Below are 22,795 nucleotides of genomic sequence, written 5' to 3' on the forward strand. Positions count from 1 at the left end.
AAAGACACAGACTGGCAAATTGGATAAACAGTCAAGACCCATCAATGTGCTGTATTCAGGAGACCCATCTCACACGCAAAGACATACATAGGCTCAAAATAAAGGGATGGAGGAAGATCTACCAAGCAAATGGAAAGCAAAAAAAAAAAAAAAAAAAAAAAAAAAAAGCCGGGGTTGCAATCCTAGTCTCTGATAAAACAGACTTTAAACCAACAACGATCAAAAGAGACAAAGAAGGCCATCACATAATGGTAAAGGGATCAATTCAACAAGAAGAGCTAACTATCCTAAATACATGTGCACCCAATACAGGAGCACCCAGATTCATAAGGCAAGTCCTTAGAGACCTAGAAAGAGACTTAGACTCCCACACAATAGTAATGGGAAACTTTAACACCCCACTGTCAATATTAGATCAACGGAACAGAAGGTTAACAAGGATATCCAGGGCCTGAACTCAGCTCTGCAACAAGCAGACCTAATAGACATCCATAAAACTCTCCACCCCCAAGCAACAGAATATATATTCTTCTCAGCACCACACCACACTTATTCTAAAATTGACCACATAATTAGAAGTAAAGCACTCCTCAGCAAATGTAAAAGAACAGAAATCACAGCAAACTGTCTCTCATACTTAAGGTTATAAATTTTCCCCCAGATATTATTTTTGCTGCATCCATGGGTTTTGATATTTCCGTTATGTGTAATGGTATCAAAACCTACTTCATTAATGATATTTCATGAATACTTTCATTATCATTCAGTTCGAAATATTTTCTAATTTCCATTGGGTTTTCTCTCTAACCCATGGATTATTTATAAGGATGATTTTTACTGTCCAAAACTGTTATCTTTTTTTGAATAGATAATATGTACACATAAAACAAAATTCAAGAAATGAAAAAAATACAGAAAAAAGTCTCTCAGAAGCTACATCTGTTTGAGCCCACACATGTGATGTAATGGAAAAGGCAAAACTGTAGGGACAGAAAACAGATCAGTGCTGTCGGGGGCTGAGGGTGGTACCAGGGCTTGGCTACAGAGGGACATGAGAAAATTAGGGGTGATGGAAGCAGTCTATATATGCATTGCTGTGTGCCTCCATGGCTGTATGCATTTGTCAAAACTGGGAGAAATGTATCCTAAAAGGGGTGAATTGTAGTGTATGTAAATTATACCTTAATTAAAAAAATAAGTCTCCCTCCCCTCTCCTGTGCCCCAGGCACCTTGTTTCTCTTCATAGAGGTAACCACTGTTACCAGCTTCTGAAGTATCATTTTAGGGACTATTTTATTCATTTTCAAATGTACACCTGTTTTTTAGACACAAATGGCAACATTACTTATTATTATTTTATTTTTTAAAAAAGCTTTATTGAGATATAATTCACTTATTTAAAATGTATGATTTAGTGCATTCACAGTTATGTGGACAACACCACAACCAATTTTAGAATATTTGTATCACCTCACTCTATCACCCAGGCTGGAGTGCAGTGGTGCAACTTTGGCTCACTGCAAACTCTGCGTCCCGGGTTCAAGTAATTTTCCTGCCTCAGCCTTCCAAAGTGCTGGGATTACAGTCGTGAGCCATCGCACCTGACCTCCATGGCTTATTTTTAACTATTTTGCCATTTCTAATTTGATTGCATTGTAGTTAAAGATCATGGGCTAGCTGAACAATAGTTATTTTGTCTAAGGACAGGAAAGACGTGTGGCTGTCTGTACAGAGCACTGCAGAATCATGGACTATCAGATCATCGCTACCTCCTCTGGCTGATGAACTCCAGGCTCAAAGACGGTATCCTCTAAGGTTTTCTGGACTCCCTCTCCTGCTTTAGTTGCTCTCTTTACTTGACAGCCTGCTAGTGCTGTCCAGCAGTTTGCCACTAGGCTGTGCTGCTCCAGGGCAAGGGCCTGGCCTTGACCTTCCCAGGGCCTCCCCAATCCCTGAGAGGGCGTAGGCCCTCCAAAGGTCAGCTGAGCACAGGATCGGTGTGGGAAGAATGCGCACAGGCCAATGTGTTCATGTGAATTTGATTATAGTTCAGGGAACTTTGTTGTCATTTGTTAAAAACCAAATGTACAAGGTAGGTTTGGAAACCAAAGACAAGGCCTGATGGGGAGCGGTGGCTCACACCTGTAATCCCAGCACTTTGGGAGGCCAAGGCAGGCCAATTGCTTGAGCTCAGGAGTTTGAAACCAGCCAGGGTAACCTGCCAAAACTGTGTCTCTACAAAATATACAATTAACTGGGTGTGGTGTTGCACACCCAGCTACTCAGGAGGCTGAAGCGAGAGGATCACTTGAGCCTGGGAAGTTGAGGCTGCAGTGAGCCTACCTCGCACCTCTGCACTCTAGCCTGGGCGATAGAGTAAGACCCTGTCTCAAAACAAACAAACAAACAAACAAACAAACAAAGCAATGCAAGGCCTTCAAAGAGAAAGGAAATAACATAAGTCCTTAGGAAATCCTGGCAACTCTAGAACTCTAATGGTGGTTTTCCCTTTCATCTGAAATTTGCAGCCATGATTTGTCTCCTTGTACCACAGCAAACTCTATTTTAGTTACAAGAAAATTTCTAAAACGAATTCATTTTTCTAAAAGCCAATTCACAGACCAATATTCTGAATTAGGACAGATCCTTCACAAGTTTCCACAATCTACTCTGATTCACTGGAAATAAATTACCTTGAGCACATGTGCCCTTCTACCTGGGAGCTACTGTATCTGTTAGAATCCACCAGCACTGCCGGGAAAGCCTAGGGAGCTCCAGCAAAGCTCACTTTCCGTCTCTCTAAGTCGCTGCTCAAAACCCCACTGAAAAAGTCAGGCTGGCCTCATGCTTAAGCCTGGACATGATTAGATCTACTGTGATGTCTTCCAGGTTAGAGTCAAGTGGTTAGGCTGGGCACAGTGGCTCACCCCTCTAATCCCAGCACTTTGGGAGGCTGAGACAGGCAGATAGCTTGAGCTCAGGTGTTCAAGACCAACCTGGGAAACATGGCAAAACTTCATCTCTACAAAAAGTAAAAACATTAGCCATGGTGGCATGCGTCTGTAGTCCTAGCTACTCGGAAGGCTGAGGTGGAAGGATCTCTTGAGCCTAGGAGGTCGAGGCTGCAGTGAGCTGTGAGAGTGCCACTACACTCCAGCCTGGACAACACAGCAAGACCCTGTCTCAAAAAAACAAAAAAACAAAAGAAAAACAAATAAAGTCAAGTGGTCACAAGAGAAGCTTGCTAAAATGGCATGATGGTAATTATCCATTGCCAAACTAAAACCATCTAATTGTCATTAATATTCCTGGCTTGTGATAGTGAAACAGCTGGGATTAAGTAGGGAGTGAATAAGCTACATAATAATAATAACCCCTCCCTTAAGTCTGCAGGCAGGTGTGATAAAAGAAAGCCTTACTTTGGGAGGACTATTTATCATCCATTTCTCACTTTAATCCAGAAAGTATTTTCAAATTCTGGGTCCTTGCTTAGTCATCAAGCGCATGAATGTCGATAAAGTCAATCTCTCTAAACCCCGGCTTCCTCTTTTACAAAATGGAGACAGTTCCATCTATTTCCCAAGTTTATAGGGAGACTGAGAGAGATCACAGATAGAGATATCAGCGATAGGGAAGATTCCTTCAGTAACCACTGTGCTTGTCAAATGAGGGCCTCTGATTCTCTTATTGTAATGATGAGGAAGTTTTCCATCCTAGCCCCTTGACACTAGTCCCTCGAATGAGAATAATCTATGAACTTTCTAGCCAGCATCATATTGACACCAAATGAAATAATGAATGGATAAGGGTGTTGGGCCATATAAAGCAGGGTAATGACATCACCACCTCCCTCCTTTCACATCCACACACCCCTTTCTACCTGGATAATTCAAACCTGTCCTACACAACTCAATGCTATCTCCCCCAGGAAGTCTTCCTGGAGTGCCCAGCCTCAGCTTTCAGGACCGTCTGGGTTCCCAGAGCCTCTCACACGACACTGTGATTGCATGTTTGCTCATCTGCCGCCTCCTCTGGTCTGGAGGCTAAAGGGCAAAGTCTGCGTCTTTCCTGTTGGCATCCTGTGGTGGGGTGTGGTTTCTGGCACAGGGTGGGCATGCAGTAAGTGCTTGTTGACAGATACTGATGACCTTGAAGGTATTGTTGAGAGCAGAAGGCTCTAAGGCTGGGCGTGGTGGCTAATGCCTGTAATCCTAACACTTTGGGAGGCTGAGGCAGGCAGATTGTTTCAGCCCAGGAGTTCGAGACTAGCCCTTGCAACACGGCAAAACTCCATCTCTACTAAAAATACAAAAACATTTAGCTGGGCATGGTGGCATGTGCCTGTACTCCCAGCTAACCAGGAGGCTGAGGCAGGAGGATTGCTTGAACCTGAGATGTGGAGGCTGCAGTGAGCTGAGATTGCATCACTGCACACCAGCCTGGGTGACAGAGTAAGACCCTCTCTCAAAAAAAAAAAAAAAACAAAAAAAAAAAAAAAAAAAAAACAAGAGGAGAGGGCTCTATCTCATGAAGTATGGCTTTTGCAGAGTCTTCCCCCATCTCTTGTTTGTTTGTTTGTTTTTAGAGACAAGGGTCTTGCTCTGCTGCCCAGGCTGTAATGCAATGCCCTGATCGTAGTTCACCATAACCCCCAATTCCTGGGCTCAAGCGATCCCCCTACCTCAGCTTCCTGAGTAGCTGGGACTATAGGTGCTCACTGCCGTGCCTGGCTAATTTTTTATTATTTTGTGGAGATGCGGTCTCGCTGTGTTGCCCAAGCCAGTCTTGAACTTGTGGGTCAAAAGGTCCTCCCACCTCGGCCTCCCAAAGTGCTGGGAGGAGCCAAGAGATAGCAGGTGCTTTGAAGGCACTGAAGGAGACAGGCTCGCAGATGGAAAACACGAGAACTCTTGCTTCTTTCCCCACCTACTTTTTTCCTGTGGCACCAGGAACACATTGTAGAGACTGAGTCAGGATTAGTTCTCAGCTGACTGTGCGCTTCCCTCCCTGCTCTGGAATATCTGGCTCTTCCCTGGGCTGATTTCTCCTCCACAGAGGCCCCCGGTCATTCTCACTGGCTTCCTGTGGTGACACACATCTTGGTGATCTCCCAGCATCCTCCAAGACAGTGGTTCTCAAACCTCACTACACACGGGGATCACTGGTACGCATTCCAAGAGATTTCTCTGCAGCCCTGCTACAAGAATTCTGATTTGATCAATGTGTTGTGGGGCCCGTGCCCGCCCCAACTTACATAGGCCACAGCTGGGACCACTTTAGAGGAGGCTGACATATCACTTAGAAATCAAACCAAATGGCCTTCAGAATGCTTCTAGCCTGTAACGTATTTAAGCACGTTCCCTGCTCCCCAGACACATAGATTTTAGAAATTATGCTGAAATGGCTTTTAGAGGTCATCTGACCCAACCTCTTCACTCAAGGATTGGGAAAGTGGGGCCCAGAGAAGTATGTGACCTGGCAGGACCAGGACTTGAACCCAGGTCTCCTAACCCTGGGTTAGGAGGTGAGTGCTTCCTTCATTAACCCAGGTTGCCTTTTGGGATAGTGCAGAGCTTTAGGGGATTAGGTAGGGGAGATTCTTAACATTGCTTTCAAATGAACTACTAAAGCTCAGAATAAATCTCCATTAACCACTGCAGAAGCCCATGGCTCCAGAAAGCACAGTCGTGCACCTTGGCCAAAGCTGTTCATGGCTGTTGTCCAGACACTTATAAACAGAAAAATACTGGAATTGGTGGAATTAGGAAGGTATCAATCAGGGCTGGTGTTGAGCCCCAGCTCTACCATTTACAAGTTGATTGACCTGCAACAATTTACTTCTGTGAGCTTCAGTTATCTCATCTGGACAACTGAGTAGATGGTGGCACCATGAGGATGACACAGCCCAAGACAAAACCTGGGCGTCATCCTGGATCCCTCTAACTCCCCACCCCTCAGAGCCATCAGTCACCACATCCTGATGGTTTCTAACTCCTCAATCCATGTCTTCAGTGCATCCATTTCTCTCTGTTTCTCCTGACATTGTCCTGGCTTAGCTGCTATTCTCACTGCTGTGAATCACTGCCGTTCCCAGCTCATCTCCCTCCTCTAGTCCTGCCCACTCCAGCATGCCCTCCACACCGAAACCAAAGTTTCCCTTAGAATTGGGACATCAGAAATTTTTTGTAATCTACCCATCTGACAAAGGGCTAATATCCAGAAGCTACGAAGAACTTAAACAAATTTACAAGAAAAAATCAAACAACCCCATCAAAAAGTGGGCAAAGGATATGAACAGACACTTTTCAAAAGAAGACATGTATGCAGCCAAGAGACACATGAAAAAATGCTCATCATAACTAGCCATTAGAGAAATGCAAATCAAAACCACAATGAGATACCATCTCACACCAGTTAGAACGGCAATCATTAAAAAGTCAGGAAACAACAGGTGCTGGAGAGGATGTGGAGAAGTAGGAACACTTTTACACTGTTGGTGGACTGTAAACTAGTTCAGCCATTGTGGAAGACAGTGTGGTGATTCCTCAAGGATCTAGAAATAGAAATACCATTTGACCCAGCCATCCCATTACTTGGTATACACCCAAAGGATTATAAATCATGCTGCTATAAAGACACATGCACATGTATGTTTATTGCAGCACTATTCACAATAGCTAAGACTTGGAACCAACCCAAATGTCCATCAATGATAGAATGGATTAAGAAAATATGGCACATATATACCATGGAATACTATGCAGCCGTAAAAAGGATGAGTTCATGTCCTTTGTAGGGAATTGGTGGAATTCCCTACAGGACATGCAACAGAGGTTGCAATGGATGAAGCTGGAAACCATCATTCTGAGCAAACTATCACAAGGACAGAAAACCAAACACCACATGTTCTCACTCATAGGTGGGAACTGAACGATGAGAACACTTGGACACAGGGCGGGGATCACCACACACTGGGGCCTGTCATGGGGTAGGGGGAGGGGGGAGGGATAGCATTAGGAGATATACCTAATGTAAATGACGAGTTAATGGGTGCAGCACACCCACATGGCACATGTGTACATATGTAACAAACCTTCACATTGCACACGTGTACCCTAGAACTTAAAGTATAATAAAAAAAATTGAGGTATATGCTTAAAATGTAATATAATGCATTTTATTATTTATAAGTGGATCCTCATTAAAGTTGACTTTAAAATAAACGGCATGCACACTCAAATGTGAAAAAAAGAATTGGGACATCTGGCTGGGGGTGGTGGTTCACACCTGTAATCTGAGCATTTTGGGAGGCTGAGGCCTAAGATCACTTGAGGCCAGGAGTTTGAGACCAGACAGGGCAACATATGGAGACCCATCGCTATGAAAATAACAGATAAAAAATTAGCCAGGCATGGTGATGCGTGCCTGCAGTCTTACCTACTCAGGAGGCTGAGGACAGAGGATCAATTGAGCCCAGGAGGTTGAGGCTGTAGTGAGCCATGATCACACCCTGCACTCCAGACTGTGTAGCAGAGAGACCCTGTCTTTAAAAAATAAAAATAAAAAATAAAAAAGGCCAGGTGTGGTGGCTCACGCCTGTAATCTCAGCACTTTGGGAGGCCAAGGTGGCGGATCACCTGAGGTCAGGAGTTCGAGTCTGGCCAACATGGTGAAACCCCGTCTCTACTAAAAATACAAAAACTGGCCAGGCATGGTGGCAGGCCATTGTAATCCCAGCTACTCGGGAGGCTGAGGCAGGAGAATTGCTTGAACCCAGGAGGCAGAGGTTGCAATAAGCCAAGATCGTTTTGTTGCACTCCAGCCTGGGTGACAAGAGTGAAACTCTTGTCTCAAAAAATAATAATGATAATAATCATAAAGAAAAATAAAAACAAAAAGAATAAGGACATCTCATCCTATCATCCCATCACTTAAAACCTTCCAATGCCCTCCACCTTGAATCTCCATCTTAGGTGAAATGCAAACATCTAACCAGGTGCTCTGGAGTCTTGAACCTGCCTACACCTCTGGTCTCATTTCTCATCTTCCCTACCCACCCACCTCTATCCTCACATCCCATTCTCTGCTCACTCCAAGGCCTGAAAGCTTCCTCAGGAAGCCCTCCCTGACTTTTCCCAGCCTGAGGCAGGACCCACTGCAGGTCTCCCAAAGCATTCTGAGCTTCTATTGTAACCACAGAAGGCATGATAATTGCCTGCTTACCTGACTCTCCTCCGTAAAAGCACCACAGGGCAGAGACCACCTTGATCTTGAACCTGATCTTCATTGTGCCCCCAGGGTCAAGTACTGTGCCAGGCAAAATGGTTCGCACTTCCTTAAAAAGAAAAAAAACCAGACCAAACCTGTAAAATGATATGATATTGATTTAATAAGATAATTACACAGAGGAAATGAGGAAGCACATACACAAACCCTGCACGGTGTCTGACATGCGTAAGTGATCAATAATCTGCTTTGCCTCATCCCCGTTTCCCTTGCAGTTCCTAGATTCTGTGATCTGGGTTCTAGTTCAAGTTTTGCTTCTAACCAGTAATTTGGTTTTTCTAGTTCTGTATTTCCTTTCCATTAATTTGACAATATGGGCCAGGCACACAGTGGCTCACACCTGTAATCCCAGCACTCTGGGAGGCTGAGACAGGAGGACTGCTTTAGCTCAGGAGTTTGAGACCAGCCTGAGCAACATAGTGAGACCCCATCTCTATTAAAAATATATATACACAAAAAACTTGACAATATGGTCCTAATGAGCTAAAAATTATATATATTTAGGAGTCTGTACGCCTTTTCCCCTTTCTCCTTCCCTGTTAACCTCCTCTCCCTCTAAGGATCAGGAATCAGGAAGGACATAGCCCTTCCATAGCTCTTCCCTTGCTGTGGGACAATTAAGCAATCAGAGAGACCAAGGGGTTGAGGAGGAATTATTTAATTACTTAGGTGCATCGACCCAGTCAGATTAACATCCAAAGGACTGAGCCCCAAACAAAGAGTCAAGCTACCTTTTAAGCATTTCATGGGGCGGGGAGAGATCTGTGCAGGGAGAAGCGTATTACAGAAGTGAGAAATAAGACGGTTATTCAATTCAGACATGCATTACATTATTTTTTACTTTCCAAGGAACAACATGTTTTATGACTTGAGATTATCTGTCCAGTGACCTTGCAGCTGCACAGCTAGAGAAACAGTCTTCACAATGCCTGGGGAAGGGAGAGATAAGGCTCACTAGCCACAGAGAGAAAAACAGGCAGTTAATTTTAAAGGACTGCAGCCCTTTCTCTTCCTCAGGGGGAAATGGGTTTTCTTACATACAACTGAGTTTTTGCTTACACAGTCTTTAATTTCTTTTAATTCCTGTTCCACCCCAGGCCTTCTCAGTCCTTCATGGGAACCACTGAACAGGTTGCTGAAAATATTTTTTTTTTTTTGAGATGGAGTCTCACTCTGTCACCCAGGCTGTAGTGCAGTGGCTCTATCTCGGCTCACTGCAACCTCCGCCTCCCAGGTTTAAGCGATTCTCCTAACTCACCCTCCTGAGTAGCTGGGATTACTGGCACCCACCACCATGCCCAGCTAATTTTTTGTATTTTTAGTAGAGATGGGGTTTCACCGTGTTAGCCAAGATGGTCTCAAACTCCTGACCTTGTGATCTGCCCACCTGGGCCTCCCAAAGTGCTGGGATTACAGGTGTGAGCCACCGCACCTGGCCAGAGAAGATTTTATTTTATTCATATTCCCAAGTCCAAAGAAATTATTCCTGAGGTCAGGACTGCTCCCTTAAAGGGCATATAATGTACAACTCCTGGATCTTGGTGTATGAAAGCCCCGGGGACTTCAAGTATCTCTGTGTTTTCCAAGGCTGAGCCCTGCCCAAGTGGTGACAGGACACATTTTGCCCACACCCTGTGCCTTGCCACTCTGCAGTCACCTCACATGCAGGGAGGGTGAGTGGTGGAGGAGAGGGCAGGACAGGACAGATCGACTGCAAGGGAAGCTGAGGAAAGATGCGTGCACACACCCTTGCTGGTACTGTCATGCTGCTGTGGCTGCCAGCTAGGGGCCTGGGCCCCCCAGGCAAGCAGCAGGAAGGAGGAAGGAGACAGGAGACCTTAGCCTTCTCATGCCATGGCATTCTTCCTCTTTCAGTTCCTCTTCATCCCTCTGCCCTAGCTTTACTTAAGAGTTCCAAGACTGCCCCAAAGTAGTTCTTGAGTCTACACTGGAACCACGAAGTGACACAGAAGCAGGAAAGGGGTTAGCCACCAACTCCGGGTACGGCAGGGAGAGCAGCCGTCACATCCTTGGGCATCCTACCAAGAAAGTGCATTCCAGGGTCTCTTTATCCACTAAGACTCTGGGGCCCGTGATCCCATTGTCGAATGTGTACTACTGTAAAACAAAGACATTTGTAAATTCAATACGAATATGCCTGTCAGTTGCTTCAGGAAACACAGAGTTCCTCAGGCCCTTTCTCCTTAGAAGCAACACAACTCAGTTGGGTCTTTTATTGAGCAACTCATTTATACAAGCCTCCCTCTCACCATCCCCAACAAAAAGAAACAAGGCAAGCCTGTCTTCCCAGGAGTTTACCACATAGCTCAGGAGACGAGACATGTGTACAAATAGTCCAAGAGAGAATGAGGTAAATGCTACAACCTAATCCAGGACAGAAGTAATAGGAAAAGACTGACTCTGGCTGGAAAGATCAGAAAGGTTTCATGAAGGAGACCGCAGCTGAGATGGACCCTGAAGGAAGAGCAGAATTTTGATAGTCAACGTTTTCTCACCGGCTCTATTGATGGACGCTGCGTTAGCTTGACTTAGAGAAAACCTGTCTGGGTTCCAGTAAAGTGTGTTTTTAGTCTCTGCTGCTGTTTTTGGATACCTTGGTAAAAGGATCTGATAAGGCTGGGTGGCCTTATCTCTCCCGGCCTTGGTTTCCTCTTCTTGGTGTGTGAGATCGAACTCGGCTGTATGCCTGGCTCCTCCTTCTCTATTTTGTTCTCATTAGTGATAGAAACAGAATCCAAAGCTAAAGACACAGGATGTGCCCTGCAAAAGAATTTATTATTAGGGTATTCACAGTTCTCCAAGGCTCCTTCTAGGACATTAATCCTAGATGTGATTTCATCATCTCCTACGTCTCCAATACGTTTTTCTGAAAAAAGAAAGAAATAATAAAGAAGCTGTAGGCTGGGTGCTGTAGCTCACGCCTGCAATCCCAGCACAAAAAAAAACAGGCACAAGAATGTTCATAGCAATACTTTTTATAATAACCAAAGACTGGAAACAATCCACATTTCCATCAACATATGAATGGATTAAAACATTATTGTTTATTTACGGAACTAGAATACCACCCAACAATGAGTAAATTTAATGGATATTTAAAGTGATAAAAGAGGCCAGGTACAGTGGCTCATGCCTGTAATCCCAGCACTTTGGGAGACCAAGGCAGGCAGATCACCTGAGGTCAGGAGTTCAAGACCAGCCTGGCCAACATGGTGAAACCCCGTCTCTACTAAAACTATAAAAATGAGCCAGGTGTGGTGGCGGGCACCTCTAAACCCAGCTACTTGGGTGGCTGAGGCAGGAGAATCGCTTGAACCTGGGAGGAGGAGGCTGCAGTGAGCCAAGATTGTGCCACTGCACTGTAGCCTGGGTGACAGAGTGAGACTCGTCTGCAAAAATAAAATAAAATGAAATAAAATTACAAAAAGAGCCCGGGTGCCATGGCTCACACCTGTAATCCCAGCACTTTGGGAGGCTGACGTGGGTGGATCACGAGGTCAGGAGTTCAAGACCAACCTGGTCAACATAGTGAAACCCCATCTTTACTAAAAATACAAAAATGTAGCCGGGTGTGGTGGCAGGCACCTCTAATCCCAGCTATTCGCGAGGCTGAGGCAGGAGAATCGCTTGAACCCGGGAGGCAGAGATTGCAGTGACCCGAGATGGTGCCAGCCTGGGCGACAGAGTAAGCCTCTGTCTAAAAAAAAAGAGAATGAACAAAGTTGCACAACATCATGGATGAATTTCACATAGATCATAATGAAAAAAGAAGCCAAACAAAAAAGAGAAGATGCTACATGATTTCATTCATATGAAGTTCAAGAACAGGCAAAACAAATTATGGAGTTTGAAGTCACAACAGCGGTTACCCTTGTGAAATGATCCCCACAGGGTTGACAACAATTACCTGCCAGGCACTGGCCAGAAATATACTTATAATTAAGCATTAGTCAGGCTACGCTTGGGCCCACTTTCTTCTTGCTAAAGTTCACGTACTGCTAGATACTGACCATTTGCATCTTCATTGTTCCTATCAATAGGAATTCTGACATTAGCATCATAAGACTGTTTAAGAATCATTTCCCCATTGCATCCTTATTGTTCCTATAGACAGGATCTCTGACATTAGAATCATATGGCTTTTGTTTGAGGATCACTTAAGATGCTTTTCAGACCCTGAATTCCAGCAACCTTTGAAGACCCCTACAGAGGAATGGGGTCAGCATGAGACTATAGCTTCTTCATCTCCCTGCCCCATGGCTTGACCCTGCACTCCACAGTCAATCAGCAGTCTCCAAACTTTGGCCCACTCCCAAACCCTTAAAAATCATAACTCCTCAAGGAGAGGAAGCTGAGGTTTCCTCCTATCTCCTCATTTGGTGACCCTATGATTAAACCTCTTTCTTTGCTGCAACCCAGTGTCTCTCGGTGTAGATTGACTTGCTGTGTGCATTGGGCAATGAACCTATTGCAATTACACTTGGGGAGATGGATTAATGACTGGAAGGGGACACAAGGAAGGACACTAGGGATCTTGGATTTTTTTTTTTTTTATCTAGTTGATAGTTAACTAATATGTTCACTTTGTGTAAATTTATTGAGCCATATACTAATGATTGTGCACTTTTCTGGATGTATGTTATACTTCAATAAAATCTACATTAAAAAAAAGCAAGTCAGAACCTGTTTTGGCTCTATAGCTACATTTCAAATAATAGGAAAACAATTTATGGCAAGAGAGAGAGAAGGGTGTTCCTGTTCTCTCATTCTCTCTGTTGAGATACAAATCATATTATTGATTGCACTGTAAATTACAAATGATAAAATTCACCAATTTCAAGTGCAGAATTCAATGAGTTTTAAGAAACATGTAGTAGGCTGGACGCAGTGGATAATACCTGTAATCCCAGCATTTTGGGAAGCCAAGGTAGGCAGATCATTGAGGCCAGGAGTTTGAGATCAGCATGGCCAACATGGCAAAACCCCATCTCTACTAAAAATACACACACACACAAAACTTAGCCAGGCATGGTGGTGCATGCCTGTAGTCCCAGCTACTCAGGAGGCTGAGGCACGAGAATTGCTTGAACTCGGGAGGTGGAGGTTGCAGTGAGCCGAGATCAGGCCACTGCACTCCAGCCTGGGTGACAGCACAAGACTCTCTCAAAATATATGCATATATAGTAATATAGTAGTACACCCCCCACTCCAGTGATGATAAACGGTATTTCCATTACTCTAAAGAGTTCCCTTGTTCTTTATAGCCAATCCTCTCCCTACCCTGTGGTCACCACTGATCTGCTTTAGAAATTTCACAATAGTTTTGTCTTCTCTAGAATTTCATATAAATGGAGCCATGGAATCTTGTCTTTAAAATGATTTTATTTAAACATTTCAATGTACGGTAGGTCACAACTAGGTTGAACTGAATGTGTCACAAGGCATTTGTCCCCCAACACCACTCTACCCACCTTGGCAAAACACACAGGCTCTTTACTGAATGTCCTATTTTAAAGCCAAATTGGCTGGTGGGAAGCTGTATATCCTAATACCAAAGAAAGACTGTATAAGAGATGCGGTATATCCTATGCAGTCCCAGAAGACAGAGTAAAGACCTGGGGGCTGTAGCACAGAAGGCCATCTGCAGCTTAACGGAAGCGAGGTTATTCCAAACGCAGGAGTTTATCAACCCCTAGAATGTGCCGCACCTGCAGTAAGTCAGTTCCCTGTCCACAGTGGACAAACAGAAAGGTGAGCTGTCTAACTACCAATGTCTAACTATCAAGGTGTCAGAGAAGGGACCCAGGCAGGACACTCGACTCAATGGCTTCTGATGTCTATTCCAAATCTAATATCACATTGTAGTTAATTGAGCTCTAAAGCAAATCACATTTTTTTTTTTTTTTTAAATTTGAGGCAGAGTCTTGCTGTGTTGCATAGGCGGGAGTGCAGTGGCACAATCTTGGCTCACTGCAACCTCTGCCTCCTGGGCTAAGCAATTCTCCCCTCTCAGCCTTCTGGGTAGCTAGAATTACAGGCATCTGCCACCACACCTGGTTAATTTTTGTATTTTTAATAGAGATGGGGTTTTACCATGTTAGCCAGGCTGGTCTTGAACTCCTGATCTCAAGTGATCCACCTACCTCAGCCTCCCAAAGTACTGAGATTACAGGTGTGAACCACTGCACCCAGCTGCAAATCACAAATATTTTTTATATCAAGTAGAATAAAGCAAAACACTACATTGGCCAAAGCATACACTTTGCAGCAACACTAGAACATCCCACTACCAGAAAGGGATATAACTCGAGATGAGAGACTCTATGAAAGGGCAACAAAAACACATGAAACCCAACGAGAATGACTAGAAGATAATGAGCCTATTTTTTTTCCTCGTCAATTTTATAAATGGCTTCCAGGCTGTGAAATTAAAGAAGACATAGGAGAGATGTTTTTTCTTAATTTTAAAAAATATCATCCACAGACTCAGCAGGTGAAAGAGATGTTTTTTGAGGCAACTTCTCAGTGTTCACTAGACTCTAACCTCCTCTCTCCAGTTAACACAATGGGTCTGGCGAAGCCCATACATTTCAATAAAATTCAGTGAACGTTAGCTGGACCTTGAAGGTGCTCAGCTAGGCATTGCACAGAGTAGGGCATAAATGAGATACAGTACCTGCCTTTGAAGTAAAATAAGAATGTGCACAACCTCAGCCCAAAGCCAGGCTGGATAGCTGTCATGGAGAAAAGGTATAAACTCTCACAAGGGTAGAAGGGAGAGCACGACGGCCAGAGAACTTAAGGCTTGAAGGAGAATGAGCTGCTGGACCCTAAAGAACAGTCTGGGTTGGGTGCAGTGGTTCAAGTCTGTAATTCTAGCACTTAGGGAGGCCAAGGCAGGAGGATCACTTGAGCCCAGGAGTTTGAGACCAGCCGGGGCAACATAGTGAGACCCTGTCTTTACAAAAATAAAAAAATTGGTGTCCCTTGTGGTGGTGTGTGCCTGTAGTCCCAGTTGCTTGGGAGGCTGAGGCGGGAGGATCGCTTAAGCCCAGGAGTTCAAGGCAACAGTCAGCTATCATTGCACCACGGGACTCCAGCCTGGGAAACAGAGCAAGACCCTAGCTCTAAACAAAAAGAACAGGCTGATTGTCCACAATGAGATGCAACAGCATGGCTTACTTTGGAGAATTTTCCAAAAGCCAGATCATTTGTTTGTCTTTTTTTAAAACAATCTGTTTTAAGAATAAATGTACTTGACTGGAGATTACCAGGAAATGTTGGCTTTCACCCATTTGCTTCAAGGGACACTCAGAATTTACTGAAAATAGCACAAGAACAAAATGAGGCCGGGTACAGTGGCTCACACCTGTAATCTCAACACTTTGGGAGGCTGGGGCATGTGAATCACCTGAGGTCAGGAGTTCGAGACCAGCCTGGACAACATGGCAAAACCTCGTCTCTACTAAAAATACAAAAATTAGCTGGGCATGGTGGCGGACATCTGCAATCCCCAGCTACTCGGGAGGTTGAGGCAGGAGAATCGCTTGAACTCAGGAGGCAGAGGCTGCAGTGAGCTGAGATTGTACCACTGCACTCCAGCCTGGGCAACGAAGTGAGACTCTGTCTCAAAAAAATAAAAAATAAAAATAAAAGAACAAATGAGCTGGGATTCCAAATAAATGGGTTTTGTTTCTGAGACTATGAAACTTTAGTTAGCTGGGCCTTGATTTCATCATCTGAAAAATAAGAGAGATGGTACTACATCACTGATTTTCACTTGTGCTTCATGGAACCTCAAGAGTATGGGGAAGCAGGGTATGACCCCAGGCTCACAGTGGCTCAATTTCTGAGTCTTCATTGGGCTTCTAAGTAAGGCTTCACTTTGAATAAAGAATTTTGCTACTTTAAAAAGTTAAAATAGGCTGGGTGTAGTGGCTTAGGCCTATAATCCCAACACTTTGGGAGGCTAAGGCAGGGGGATTGCATGAACCCAGGAGTTTGAAACCAGTCAAAAGAAAAGAAAAGAGAGAGAGAGGGAGGGAGGGAAGGAGGGAGGGAGAGAGAGAGAAAGAAAGAAAGAAAAAAGTTAACACATAGGGTTTGCAGCCAGGTGTGGTGGCTCATGGCTGTAATCCCATACTCTGGGAGGCCAAGGCAGGTGGATCACCTGAGGTCAGTAGTTTGAGACCAGCCTGGCCAATATGGTGAAACCCAGTCTCTACTAAAAAATACAAACATTAGCTGGGCCTGGTGGTGTGTACCTGTAATCCCAGCTACTCGGGAGGCTGAGGCTGCAGAACCACTTGAACCCGGGAGGCAGAGGTTGCAGTGAGCTGAGGCCATGCCACTGCACTCCAGCCTGGGAGACAGAGCGAGACTCCATCTCAAAAAACAAAAACAAAAACATAGGGTTTGCTAAATACGTTGGTGGGGTTGTCTTGTATCCAGACTCTGGGACTAGAATGACCTCCTCAAAGTACAAGTTCAGGACATTCCATGATTTTGTGTATTTATTTTAACTTTCTATGACATTATTATACAATAACTTGTTTTCTCTACAATGTTTTTAAAATCCTCAGACAATGTTTTCTTCTTTTCCTTTTCAGCCTCACTCTTTTTTAATGTTATTTTTCTCTTTTCTTCTCCATTTTCCCACTCACTTTCCTTTCTTTTTAGATATGTGGTAGAAGGCTGGGTGCAGTGGCTCAGGCCTATAATCCCAGCACTTTGGGAGGCTGAGACAGGCAGATAACTTCAGCTCAGGAGTTTGAGACCAGCCTGGCCAACGTGGTGAAGCCCTTTCTCTACTAAAAATACAAAAAATTATCTAGGCATGTTGGTGCACATGTGCAATCCCAGCTACTGGGGAGGCTGAGGCACAAGAACCCGGGAGACGGAGGTTGTAGGGAGCCGAGATCGAGCCTCTTCACTCCAGCCTGGACAACAGAGAGAGACCCTGTCTCAATAACAACAACAACAAAAAGATGTGTGTAGAAAAGAGTTAACATATCATGCTGGAGATTGTTAACGTTAGAAAGCCCTACTGGTAAGGTTGGCCCTGGGCTGATCTCTGGGAACTTAAGATTTTGGAAGGGTTTCCACTATTTTCTAAGTGATAACAGTGACTCACTGCGCTAAACTGTTTAGTTTATTCGGAACACCTGCTTTCCTTCTGGGAGTCTGGAAATTCTGGTATGTGCCAGGCAGAGGTGCCTACATGACTGATCAGATAAAAGCCTTGGAACCCCAGGCTCAGACACGCTTCTCTGGAAGGCAGCGTTTCACAGATGTTGTTACAGTTTGTTGCTGGAGGAATTAAGCGCATCCTTACGTGACTCCACTGGGAGAAAACTGGAAGTTTGCACCTGGTTTCCTCCAAACTTTGGCCCATGCACCTTTTCCCTTTGCTGATTTTGCTTTGTATCCTTTGACTGTCATAAATCATAGCTGTGAGTTCAGTGACATGATGAGTCCTGGGAGTCCTCCTAGCGAGCCACTGAACCTGAAGTGGTCCTGGGAACCCCCGGCACAGAGCATCATAAGTGGACCTCACGAGAAGGACCTTGGCTCTGAAATATGGTGAAAGTGCTGTTTGACAAAAGGAAGGATGAAGGAGCAGAAGATCTGTGGATATGAATGATGTGAAACCTCAGCTGAGTTACCACTTGTCTGTTGCAAGAGGTAAAAGTTATTGATGAAATTTGAAAATGATCGCTCCAATCCCAGAAGAATTGGCTTGCTGGACATCCTGGCTGTTTTGACAGCGCTGACTAAAGTGAGGGGGAAAATGTTCAGTCTGCTCAATGTCTTTCATTTTGTTCTATCCTCCAGGTGGAAGGACAAAGGGCCCCAGCCATCCCAAAAGTTTAGCTTTGGGCCAAAGATGGTAAATATTTACCAGCCTGGCCAACATGGGGAAACCATGTGTCTACTAAAAATACAAAACTTAGCTGGGTGTGGTGGTGCATACCTGTAGTCCCAGCTACTCGGGAGACTGAAGCAGGAGAATGGCTCGAACCCAGGAGGTGGAGGTTGCAGTGAGCCGAGACTATGAAACTGCACTCCAGCCTGGGTGACAGAGCGAGACTCTGTCTCAAAAGAAAAAAAAAAAAAACACCAATTACATCACTCTCTTCTCCAGGTGGGAGGAAAAGAAAGCAATTCCCAGAAGCAACACTTAGATACAGCAGAGAGGAAGCGGGGGGGGGGGAGGGGGCGCGGTGCAGCCATTTCTATACACCTTTCCCTTCTTGCACGCCAGCCAGCCAGAGCTGCTGGCAGCTGTAAATGATGAATTTACTGCTAACGGTTTGAGTAAATATGTAACAAGAAAACAGTTTATTGTTTTTGATGGCTTTCTATTTGTGGCTATTGCATCTGGATGTATAGTAAGAATGGATGAGAAGTATTATAGGCTTTGTAATTTCATAAATGCTAGAGTGATCATCCCAATTGGGAAAAGCTGCAAAAAAAAAAAAAAAAAAAAAAAACATTTATTTATTTATTTATTTATTTATTTATATTTTATTTATGGGACACAACTTTCTTGGTTTTTGCCACTGGTGAGCAAATTAAACTGTTTTGAGTATTAGAAATAGAGTAAGTCCCCATAGTGACGATTTTTACTACCATGTTTGTCGATCAGAGCCCCTAGGAAAAGGCAATCAACATGAAAAGAGAGTCACTCACCAGATAAAAACAACTTTCAGATTTTTAAAAAGCAGGCTTTAATTGCTAAGGAGCTCCTATAAATCATATCAGATGTTGTGAAATCTGATCCTTACAGGATGATAATTTTCCAGCCTGCTGTGGGTCAACTTGGACTCTAAGAATGGCATGGAGATAAAGGGTTTAGGAAAGCCTTGCTTACTATTCGGACTTGGAACACAGCGATTTGGCCCTCCGGCGTCTTGCCTTTTTTGCAGTCAAAGAAATACCCTTGGTTTTTTTTGGAATCTCGCATCCTCTGCCCCTAATTGCCTGGGCTCCATGGAGCTGAAACCTGATACTGTCTGCCATGGGCTGGTTCAGCCTCTACTCCAGCTGTGCTGAGCTGAAAGGAGGCACAGGCTTGATACTGGACACCTCTTTGGGGCCCTAAATTATGAGAACATTCTGGCTGGATCATCTGGATCCCATACAAATGTCCACAGGAAATGGCTTATACTCTGTTGGGACCATCTGAAATCAGGTGGCAGATAGGCTCTGTATTTCTCATACAGAGACCACTTGCAGTCTGACTTGGGATTACTGCTGAAAGCTGCAGGTCAGGGAGGGCACATCACAGGGACCAGGGCCCTTCGCTCACTCCTGATAGGAGGACCCTGTCATGCGCATCCGTGTGAAGACGCCACCAAACAGGCTTTGTGTGAGCAACATGGCTGTTTATTTCACCTGGGTGCAGGCGGGCTGAGTCCGAAAAGAGAGTCAGCGAAGGGAGATAAGGATGGGGCCATTTTATAGGATTTGGGTAGGTAAAGGAAAATTACAGTCAAAGGGGGTTGTTCTCTGGCGGGCAGGAGTGGGGGTCACAATGTGCTCAGTGGGGGAGCTTTTTGAGCCAGGATGTGCTACGAAAAGGAATTTCACAAGACAATATCATCACTTAAGGCAAGGATCGGCCATTTTCACTTCTTTCATGGTGGAATGTCATCAGTTAAGGCGGGGGCAGGGCATTTGCACTTCTTTCATGATTCTTCAGTTACTTCAGGCCATCTGGGCGTATACGTGCAAGTCACAGGGGATGCGATGGCTTGGCTTCGGCTCAGAGGCCTGACAGACCCTCGATGCCCTCTTGGAGATGCCTCACTGCTGGTGACTGGTGTGTTCAACTTGCAGGACTAGTTGCAGTTTGCAACAGTGGACCGATAGCCTGGCTCCATGCCTCTCTGACCTGGGACACACACCTTAGTGAGGCATTTTGGTTACTAAGTGCAACTGTGCCTGGTAGGTGAGTGATCTTTTCCAGGCTGCTCAGGATAAAAGGGATGGGAGGTTATATAAACCCATTTTGAAAGTTTTTGAAAATTCAGGATTCCATCCTTGACCCATTCCTGAACATGATGTATCTTTCTGGTGAAGTTCTATAAAAATGTTTTTTGATGAAAATGCTTTTGTCCCTCTTGCATACAACCCTTCCAGGTGAGAGGTCTGGATGACAGCAGGGGATGGTTTTTACAATGTAAAATTATGATGGCTGAATGTGGCACACCGATTTTGAGACAACAGAGAGATGACAGAAACCCTAGTACCCTGGGAGGTGCAGGGGGGCAGTGAGGGCTTTAATGTCCTTTGCCTTTCAGAACTGCTTCTGGAAGCTCTCCTTTCTTCCTGAAGGGAAAACTCCAGGTGCTGCCTTTCCCAATTCTGGGAGAGCTCTGAACTCTGACACGCTGAGCAGCAGGGAACGACCCAGCCCCTCCACTTCCTGCACAGAACACCCCCAGAGGTCCTGCACACTCAGGAAGCAGGCGAGCTCGCGTCACAGACAAGCAAACCGTTGGTAACTGACAGCCTCAGGCCGTCCCTCTGAAACCAAGGACTGAACTCATTTAATTGGATGAAACTGGAAGCCTAGGGTGGGAGCACTGCCATGGGAGGTCACACTTGGGGCCTTGTCAACCTGTTTTGCTAATGTATGCAGCTTGGGGTGCCCCAGTAATTGTCAACTGTTTGTTTCCAGGGGTACAGCATGTACCCTCTGGGGCTGGACTTCTTGTGTGTATTCTCCTGTGACAACACTGCCTTAGCCCTGGAAGGGATTCAGGTCAGCTTCAACTGACTGGACAGAGCTGCACTGTGTCTGAATTGCTGCCTTGGGCAAGGTAAAAAAGGTTCATAAAAAGACTTTAAAGTTTACCTTTAAAGATCTTTATGGCTGATGGAATTTGTTTTAACTGGCTAAGTACAGGGCTCCTAAAAGGCATATAACTGACAGGATCAGTACCGTAGGCTGGTCTCATCCTGCTGGTGGGTCCTAGTGATAATTTTGCTGTAAAAATGCCTGGTCCAGAAAAGAGTTGGCATAGCAGGCCTGAGACTGCCATTCTTAGAAAGACCTGCTCACAAGTTTGGCTTTTTTTGGGGGGGGGAGGTGGGGCATGGGGTGCAGTGGTATCATCTTGGCCAACCCTCCCACCTCTGCCTCCCGAGGAGGAGGGGCTACAGGTATGCACCACCACGTCCAGCTAATTTTGCATTTTTTGTAGAGATGAGGTTTTGCCATGTTGCCCAGGCTGGTCTCAGAACTCCTGGGGTCAAGCAATCCACTGGCCTTGGCCTCCCAAAATGCCAGGATTACAGGTGTGAGCCACTGCACCCAGCCAAGTTTGACTTTTGATGGGCATTTGGGAACACAGACTTGGGGAGGGTTCTCACCATTCCCCAAGCGATCAGAGTGGCTTACTGCACTAAATCATTTGTACAAACAATGTGGTTTATGCTGAACACTTGTTTTCTTTCTGGAAATCCAGAATTTTTGTATATGGTAGGCGGAGGGTACATATGTGGCCATCCCCCTGAAGAAACCCTGGGCACTGAGTCTCTAATGAGTTTCCCTGGTAGACAACATCTGACATGTGTTGTCACAATTTGTTGCTGGAAGAATTAGGCATGTCCTGTGTGACTCTACCAGGAAAAGACTTCTAAAAGCTTGGGCCTGGTTTCCTCTGTCTTTGCCCCATCCCCTTCTCCCTTTATGGATTTTGCTTTGTACCTGTTCCCTGTAATAAGTCACAGCTGTGGCCGGGCACAGTGGTTTGTGCCTACAATCCCAGTTCTTTGGGAGGATGAGGTAGGTGGATCACCTGAGGTCAGGAGTTCAAGACCAGCCTGGTTAACATGGTGAAACCCCATCTCTACTAAAAATACAAAACTTAGCTGACATGGCAGCACACACCTGTAGTCCCAGCTACTCGGGAGGCTGAGGCATGAGAATCTCTTGAATCTGGGAGACAGAGGTTGCAGTTAGCCAAGATCACAGCACTGCACTCCATAAAAGAAAAAAGCCAAACTCGTGAGCAGGTTTTTCTAAGAGTGGCAGCCTCAATCCCGCTATGCCAACTCTTTTCTGGACAAGGCATCTTTACAGCAAAATTATCACTAGGACCCATCACACACACACACACACACACACACACACACACACACACCCCACACACAAAACAGCGAGACCCTATCTCAAAAAAAAAAAAGTCACAGTTGTGAATACAGCTATATGCTGAGTCTTCTGACATCTCCTAGTGAAGCAGTGAACCTGGGGGTCTTGCTCTTGGAGACCCCAACATAGTATGAAAAAAGGTAAAAAAGGATGAAAGAGATGTATAGGAAGGGAGAAGAAGGAAGAAGATAGTATAATACAAGAAGATGGAGGGAAAGGGACGAAGAAGGAAATGGGGGTAAAAGTCAATATAGTGGTAGAACTGAACTTAGTGGCTTTCAGACTGCCATACCTAATGTGAATTCAAAGACTCACAAAATCAGAAGA

At 44.9% G+C, this 22,795-nt stretch overlaps 1 protein-coding gene across 1 annotated transcript in view; it reads right to left on the reverse strand.

Moving 5' to 3' along the window:
* TGM3 (transglutaminase 3) overlaps positions 1 to 10,856 on the reverse strand; it is an 83,408-nt gene extending 72,552 nt beyond the window's left edge. Inside the window, exons 1-2 of the mRNA XM_023220203.2 lie at positions 10,803 to 10,856; positions 8,224 to 8,335 (exon numbers count right to left, since the gene is read on the reverse strand). Coding sequence (XP_023075971.2) covers positions 8,224 to 8,287 — 64 coding nt within the window. The 5' untranslated portion in view covers positions 8,288 to 8,335; positions 10,803 to 10,856. The remainder of the gene's footprint in view (positions 1 to 8,223; positions 8,336 to 10,802) is intronic.
* Between the last annotated feature and the right edge of the window lie 11,939 nt (positions 10,857 to 22,795).

The sequence above is a fragment of the Piliocolobus tephrosceles genome, chromosome 20 (assembly GCF_002776525.5).
Source record: "Piliocolobus tephrosceles isolate RC106 chromosome 20, ASM277652v3, whole genome shotgun sequence".
In the NCBI taxonomy this organism is placed as follows: domain Eukaryota; kingdom Metazoa; phylum Chordata; class Mammalia; order Primates; family Cercopithecidae; genus Piliocolobus; species Piliocolobus tephrosceles.